We start from the raw sequence: 8,004 nt of genomic DNA, 5'->3' as shown, positions 1-8,004 counted from the left end.
CGTCACGTGTGTGTGTCTTCATTGCCACACCCCACCCATGTGTCATACCTGTCTCTGGTTATCTCCCTTGTTAATGTGAGAACTATGACAACAGTAGTCTCCGGTCAGACGTGGATTCCGATCGCTTTATGTACTCTTCAATGAAGGTGAAGGAGTCCCTCCACGAGGATCCCACTTTTGGGGTTGGAAATGGAATCAGGAAACTCCAATGACGATGAGCCCCTTGAGTCTAAGCCTTCACCCAGAGCACTCTCATCAGCAGTCTCATTCAGAAATACCTCACATTATTTTCAGACGTTTCCACTCGTACAACTGTCCTTCAGCATGACATTGATGTTGATTCTCATTCACCCATTAGACAACACCCATATCACACCAATCCCCAGAAATGTACATTGCTAAATCAAGAAACCAAGTATTTGTTAGAAAATCATCTTGCTATCCCTAGTGTTAGTGCCTGGTGTTCCCCATGCTTTCTGGTGCTAAAACCAGATGGCACATACCGCTTCTACACTGACTACAGAAAAATTAATGCAGTTATTGTTTCTGGTTCCTTCCCAATGCCTAGAATGGAGGATTGTGTGGATAAGGTGGGGTTCAGCTAGATTTGTAAGTAAGCTTGATTTACTTTAGGGATATTAGCAAGCTCCATTAACCTCTCATGCATCTGACATTTTGGCATTTGCTACCCCTGACTGTTTTCTACAATAGACGGTAATGCCTTTCAGTCTTAAAATGCCCTTCTACCTTTCAGCGTTTGATGATTATGATTTTAGATGACGTGCCTAACTGTGAAGTCTGTTTGGATGATGTGGTTGTGTATACCAAAACTTGGGAACAACATGTACAGTTGCTTGATCTTGTTTTTAAGAAGCTATTGGATGCCTCCATTGTGCTTAATCTTGAAAAATGTGATTTTGGTAAGAGTGAGGTTGCCTACTTGGGGAAACTGGTGGGTTGTGGTAGTGTGCGTCCTATTGATGCCAAAGTACAAGCAATCAAGTCTTTTCCTGCCCCAGAGATGAAAAGACAACTCCGACGCTTTTTGGGCATGGCAGGTTTTTATCGTTGCTTTTGTAGGAACTTCTCTGATGTTGTTTAACCCCTCACAAATTTGCTTTGTGACACCACCCTTTTTGAATGGTCACAACCCTGTCAAGATGCATTTGACTCAGTGAAAGCTGATTCAGCACTCCTGTTCTAGCAACCGCTGATTTTACTCGTCCTTTTACACTTGAGGTAGATGCCAGTGGTAGTGGAGCCGGTGCTGTCCTCCTGCAAGAGGACTCACAAGGTCTAGATCACCCTATTTGTAATTTTTCTAGAAAGTTTGTGAAACATCAGATGGCCTATAGCACTATTGAGAAGGAGGCCCTTGCGCTCCTCCTAGTGTTACAACATTTTGAGGTGTACCTTGGTGGTCGTCCGGGCCCCATTACCATATACACTGATCACAATCCGCTCGTGTTCTTGTAGAATATGGCTAATGCCAATCAACGCTTAATGCGTTGGTCTCTGATTAAACAAGTGTTTAATATTGACATCAAACATAAAAAGGGTTCAGAAAATGTAGTGGCAGATGCTCTTTCCAGATGTTGACGTTTTGGGTATGTTTTGTTGTTTGTGTATGGGGAGGGGTGTTACGGAAAGGTGTGTGTGTGTGTGTGTGTCAGTGAGAGAGGATAATGACTGTGTGTGTGTGTGTGAGAGGATTCTGATGGTATGTGTGTGTGCGCGCGCGTGTGCATGAGGATACTGACTGTGAGTGTGATGATATTGAGTGTGTGTGTGTGTGTGTGTGTGTGTGTGTGTGTGTGTGTGTGTGAGGATACTGACAGCGTGTGTGAGAGGATACTGACAACATCCTCTCATGCTGTGTGTGTGTGTGTGCTTGCGTGTGTGAGTGAGAGGATATTGACTGTGTGTGTGTCTGTGTGTGCCTGTGTGTATGTGAGAGAGAGAAAGTCAGTAACTCACTGTAGTTTCTCCAGTTTACAGTGTGGATCCTCCAGTAGAGCAGAGAGCTGCTTCACTCCTGAGTCTCCTGGTTTATTGTGGTTCAGATTCAGCTCTCTCAGGTGTGATGAGGGGTTTGACCTCAGAGCAGTGATGGAATGTGTGTGTCAGAAAGAGGAAGAGGGTAATAGCAATTATATCTGTGTGTATGTATTTGTGTGTGTGGGGATATTGACTCCATGTTTGTGTGTGCATGTGTGTGTGTGTGTGGATACTGAATGTGTACACGTGAGAGGATACTGACTGTGTGTTTGTGTGTGTGAGAGAGAGAGGGAGAGAGAGAGCTTAATGACAGTGTGTATTTGTGCGTGTGTGTTTGAGGATACTGACTGATGATATTGAGTGTGCGCATATGTGTGCGAGGATATTGGGTTTGACTGTATGTGTATGTATGTGTGCTTGTGTGTGTGTGTGTGTGTGTATATATAAAGAGACAGTAAATCAGTAACTCACTGTAGTTTCTCCAGTTTACAGTGTGGATCCTCCAGTAGAGCAGAGAGCTGCTTCACTCCTGAGTCACCTGGTTTATTGAAGTTCAGATTCAGCTCTCTCAGGTGTGATGAGGGGTTTGACCTCAGAGCTGAAGCCAGAGCAGCACAGCCTTCATCTGTAATACTGCAGTTATCCAGCCTGCAGAGAGAAGGAGAAAAACCCCTCACATTTACAGATCAGTACACGCACACACACCCTATGCTAATGAGCATGTGCGCACACACATGCTTACACAAATGCAAACACATAATCACAATCACACTGCCTCACCCCCACACAACCACACACACAAAAAGTTACAATGTGTGGTGTTGGGGGGGGGGGGGTGACACACTGTGTGTGAGGTGTGTTAATTCAGAGCACTGTTAACAAGAAAATAAACAAATTAAAACTGCTTCTTTGTTAGCTCCACTGCTCACTAAGTTTGGAAACAGTCCCACAAGTCAACAGGCAAACAATACATTGACAGTGCAAACTGAATTACTATAAACTGATCAAAGACACTAACAGTATAAACAGCCACTGATTCAGACACTAAAGTATTGGAGGACAGACAGAAGTGTCATGGTACAGCCCCTAACCCCTCAAATGTGTGCGTGTGCGTGTCTGTCCGTATTGCCACGCCCTCTTGTGTTGTGCACCTGATCCTTGTTGTGTGTAATTGTCATGAGTGTATATAAGTCTCGTGTCGTATCGTCAAGGTTGTCGGTGTTTGACCTATGTAGTGTGTTTGTGTGTGTTGAGTTGTGCTTATGATTAAAATGTATGTTATGTTTAACGTGCCTCGTCCCCGCATCCTCCTTAACCTGTTAAACATCACAGAAGGGTGAATACAATTTTATAATCATGGAGTTCCATATTCCTGTGGAGGAAACTGAACAAAACTGTTAGTTTGTGTAACAGAGAAAGAAGCAGTGTGATGATATTGTGCAGAGATTAAGTGCAGGCAGTTCACACTGAGCAGTGGGGAGTGATATCCACACAAACCCCAGAAGAGGAGAAAGCCCTGGATATACTGGCTCATCAGTGTCTCTTAGGATAAGAGGAGGAACTGATGTGTGTGGAGAAGAATGTCCATCTCCATCCCCTCAGCCTGTCTCTCCACAGTACCCTTCACCTGCTCTAGTCCTGCTGCATCTGCTGGGTGTCTCAGGCAGGACCCAGCTGAAGATCACCACTTGAGCCTGAGAGAGCAGCGTTTGTGGGTGCAGCCAGGAGCTCATATTAATAGAAGACGAGAAGCTACTCTTTAACAAAGTTGCTCTTTTAGAGACACACTATGCAAGGCCTTCAATATCAGTTTCAATAATCTTGAACAAGGGAAATGTAAAATATTACCATGTATTCACTGAATAAACATGGATCAAAGATAAATAAATAAAGATTTATTTATTTAGTAAAGACTTGCTTAGTAAACTATGATTATTTTCAGACACAACAGTGACTAGTCAGAGAGAAGACCTGTCATTTCTTTTTTTAAACAGTTTTAAGGGATTGCTTATATTTGCCAGGTGTCACGGTTGGCCGGGCATCCAGAAGGAGGGACACGCCCACTCCTGCTAGGGAGCGCACTACATCCCTGCCTTGTTCCCAGTCCCCTGCCTACTAATCACCTTCACCTGTCCCGTGTTCTCTCTCTCTATTTAAACTCACAGGTCCTGAGAGAAAGCGCTGCACATTAGTGGAACGCCGGACTACTCACTTCCACCCTGTACATCGCTACACAGAGTGTTAGGACTGAGTATCGTTGATAATTTGTTGTGGTTTTTCACGTATTGACAATGCAGAATAAAGAGCACTTTGGCTCAACCTTGCCTTTCGCTTCCTCTGTGCCGCCACCATCACAACAGGTATTTATGTTTTCAGGTTTGTCCATCAGCTGGTTTGAATATGTGGACTATTATGGGTCATATACAGAAGACTGAACCCATTATTCTGAGTTGTAGTCCAAACTCTGGTCTATGTAGTTTTGTTCTCATCTTCCCCCACTGCTGTGCTCATCTTTGTTCTCACTGTCAGCGGGAGGGCAGGAGCAGAGTCCAGCGCTGGTTTGTATAAAATGGGAAAAAGTCTCATTTAAATACGAGGAACAACAACCAGTCCACAGTCCAAAAAGCAAACAGTGTTAACAGGCAAAGGTCAGCACTAGGAAGACCAAACAGCAGACTTTGGTAAAAAGGGCAGACACACAGAAACAGAAACATGTTCAGGAAAAGTGGAAAAAAAAAACAAGACTACTTTGCATACACCAGCTCAGAAATACAACTCAGATGAGTAATTTTCTAAAGTTAGTTACACATTCTCACCTACACTGGGCTACACAACAGAATTTACTCTAATATCTTTGTAATTATAATTAATTCAGGTAAATTTATTATGTTTTACACATGTTACATCTTGGCCTGCATCTGTTTCCATAACTGGCTGTGAAAATGTGAAAGAGAATGTTAATGTGGGTAAAAGAGAGATGGTTGTGTGTGTGTGTGTGTGTGTGTGTGTGTGTGTGTGTGTGTGTGTGTGTGTGTGTGTGTGTGTGTGTGTGTGTGTGTGTGTGTGTGTAAATTCTTTAGGATTACTGAGTGGTTCAGCTAACACCTTAAATAGTAATTAGGGTACATGATACATTAGTTACAAAGGGGTTTAGGAAACACTTACAAATTAACAAAAGTACCTTATGATGGATATCATGATGTACTAACACCAGTGCAGTAATGTGTTTATGAATGAAAATACTCACACAGCTTTTCTGGATGCTGTGACCACTGGAAGCAGTCTCAGTAGACATTCCTCTGATGGGTCATATTTACTCAGGTCAAACTCATCCAGCTCCTCTTCTGAGTTCAGCAACACAAACACCAGAGCTGACCACTGAGCTGGAGAGAGACTGGCTCCATGGAGACAATGGTCACCTCCTCTGCTTAGGTATGTCTGGACTTCCTGTACTAGAGAATGATCCTTTAGTTCATTCAGACAGTGGAACAGATTGATGGATTTCTCTGGAGAGGGATTCTCCCTGATCTTCTCCTTGATGTAGTTGACTGTTTCCTCTTTGCTGTGAGAGCTTCTTTTCCTCTGTGTCAGTAGGCCTTGTAAGAGAGTCTGATTGGACTCCAGTGAGAGACCCAGAAGGAAGCGGAGGAAAAGGTCCAGATGTTCGTTCTCACTCTGTAAGGCCTTGTCCACTGCATTCATAAGGAAGTCAGACATGGTTGATCTTTTAAAGAGACCTTTCTTTTGCTGTTTCAACACATTTTTTCTTTTTGGAGATGAAGGAGAGATATGCATATAAAGCAGCCAGAAACTCCTGAATGCTCAGATGCACAAAGCTGAACACCTTCCCCAGGTGAAGCCCAGACTCCTCTCTGAAGATTTGGGTACACACTCCTGAGTACAGTGACACTACTTTGACATCAATGCCACACTCTCTTAGGTCTTCCTCATAGAAGATCAGGTTGCCCTTTTCCAGCTGTTGGAAAGCCAGTTTTCCCAGTGCCAGAATTGTCTTTTTAGTCTGTTGAGGATCAGTGTCAGTGTTTCCATGGTACTTTCTATCCTTGTGTTTGATCTGAAAGATCAGAAAGTGTGTGAACATTTGAGTCAGAGTCTTGGGGATCTCTCCACTCTCTGCTTCACCCAACATTCTCTCTAGAACAGTGGCTGCAATCCAACAGAAGACTGGAATGCGACACATGATGTAGAGGCTTCTTGATGACTTCATGTGTGTGATGATTTTGTTGGCCAGGCTCTGATCACTGATTCTCTTCCTGAAGTACTCCTCTTTCTGAGGGTCACTGAACCCTCGTACCTCTGTTACCTGATCAACACACTCAGGAGGGATCTGATTGGCTGCTGCAGGTCGAGAGGTTATCCAGAAGAGAGCAGAGGGAAGCAGATTCCCCTTGATGAGGTTTGTCAGCAGCACATACACCGAGGTCGACTCTGTTACATTCCACAAGTTCTCATTGTTCTGGAAATCTAGAGGAAGTCGACACTCATCCAGACCATCAAAGATGAAAATGACTTTGTAAGCATCACAGTGTATTAATTGTAATTGTTTTGTTTCTGGGAAAAAGTGATGAAGCAGATCCATCAGACTGAACATTTTCTCCTTCATCAAATTCAGCTCCCTAAAAGGAAGTGGAAATATGAAGAGGACGTCCTGATTTGCTCTTCCTTCAGCCCAGTCCAGAATGAACTTCTGAACAGAGACCGTTTTCCCAATTCCAGCAACTCCTTTAGTCAGCACTCTTCTGATGGGTTTGTCTTTAAAGAGGTCATTGCATTTGATGGGTGTCTCCTGTGTTGCTGGTCTCCTGGATGCTGTCTCAATCTGTCTCACCTCGTGTTCATTATTGACCTCCCCACTCCCTCCCTCTGTGATGTAGAGCTCTGTGTAGATCTCATTCAGAAGAGTTGAGCTTCCTTGTTGGGAAATTCCTTCATTAATTATTTTAAATGTATCCATTAGTTTGTGTTTGAGATTTCGTTGATATTCAGAGAATAGCTCTAATAAACAGAAGAACATGATCACAAATATTTTATTTTCTTGTTATCTTTGATGTTGAAGTTTATCAAAACCATTTATCAAAACCATGAAACACTTTGCACAAACACAGAGGACAAAATTTAGTTATAGTGATACTGTCATCATAAAGCCATGATCCAGAGCTCTTACTGGTCTGTAGTGTGTTAGCGAGGTCTATCTGGTTCATGTTCCCCAGCACATGCAGTGTGATCTTCAGCGCCCCCTCTCTGGCACTGCTCTGATCCTCCTCATCCTCCATCTCTCTCTCAGAGCATGCTGGGTAATCTGGACTCAGCAGCTTCTTAAACTTCTTCAGCTCCTTCTTCACCGGAGAGACGACTTTGTGCTCCAGCTCCTGGTTAGGAATAAACAGCAACAGACAATCAAAAAAACACCACCATGTTACAGAGAGAGATCACTACATGATTTTGTTTCATGATGGAGAACATTCTGGCAGTGTTTGGGTAGTTACTTAAAAAAAGTAATGCATTACTCATCACTTATCTAAAATTGTAATGGGATTACTGTACTCATTACTTAATGGAAAAAGTAATCTTATTACTTCTGTTACATCCTAAAACCCAAATATACTAGAAATCACCCCCACACTTACATACCTTGAATATGGACTCCAATTGTTTTCTGTAGGTGAGTTCTGCTTTTTCTCTTTGTACACTGTGGACAAACACAACAGAGCTTTATGGAGGAATATGTAGCACATTCATACCTGCACAACACATGATTATACAGACAAGTAGATATTATACAAGATTATATATTATCAACACTTGTGTTTCTGCATTTCATAATAGATCTGTGATGCTGCCTGGTGTGCGGCAGCAGAAAGGATCAGGATGCAGGTGTGAGTGTAGAAACTCAAAAAGGCATTTAATAGAAAGTGAAAGTAAAGCAAATGTGCTAAACACACTCAGCCACAAGAAAACAAAGGTCAACAAACAAGAACAGGAAGA

At 42.9% G+C, this 8,004-nt stretch overlaps 1 protein-coding gene across 1 annotated transcript; it reads right to left on the bottom strand.

Moving 5' to 3' along the window:
* Positions 1-2,820: 2,820 nt before the first annotated feature.
* On the bottom strand, positions 2,821-7,567 carry LOC145652970 (protein NLRC3-like). The gene is made up of 4 exons (XM_081704831.1): positions 7,559-7,567; positions 7,184-7,388; positions 5,246-7,014; positions 2,821-4,553 (listed from the first exon to the last, which is right to left on the bottom strand). The coding sequence occupies exons 1-3, from the start codon at positions 7,565-7,567 to the stop codon at positions 5,726-5,728; spliced, it is 1,503 nt and encodes a 500-aa protein (XP_081560957.1). The 3' UTR covers positions 2,821-4,553; positions 5,246-5,725.
* Between the last annotated feature and the right edge of the window lie 437 nt (positions 7,568-8,004).

Source organism: Electrophorus electricus, chromosome 21 (genome assembly GCF_041902795.1).
Source record: "Electrophorus electricus isolate QZ-2024a chromosome 21, ASM4190279v1, whole genome shotgun sequence".
NCBI lineage: Eukaryota > Metazoa > Chordata > Actinopteri > Gymnotiformes > Gymnotidae > Electrophorus > Electrophorus electricus.
This window is presented reverse-complemented; position numbering and strand designations above follow the sequence as displayed.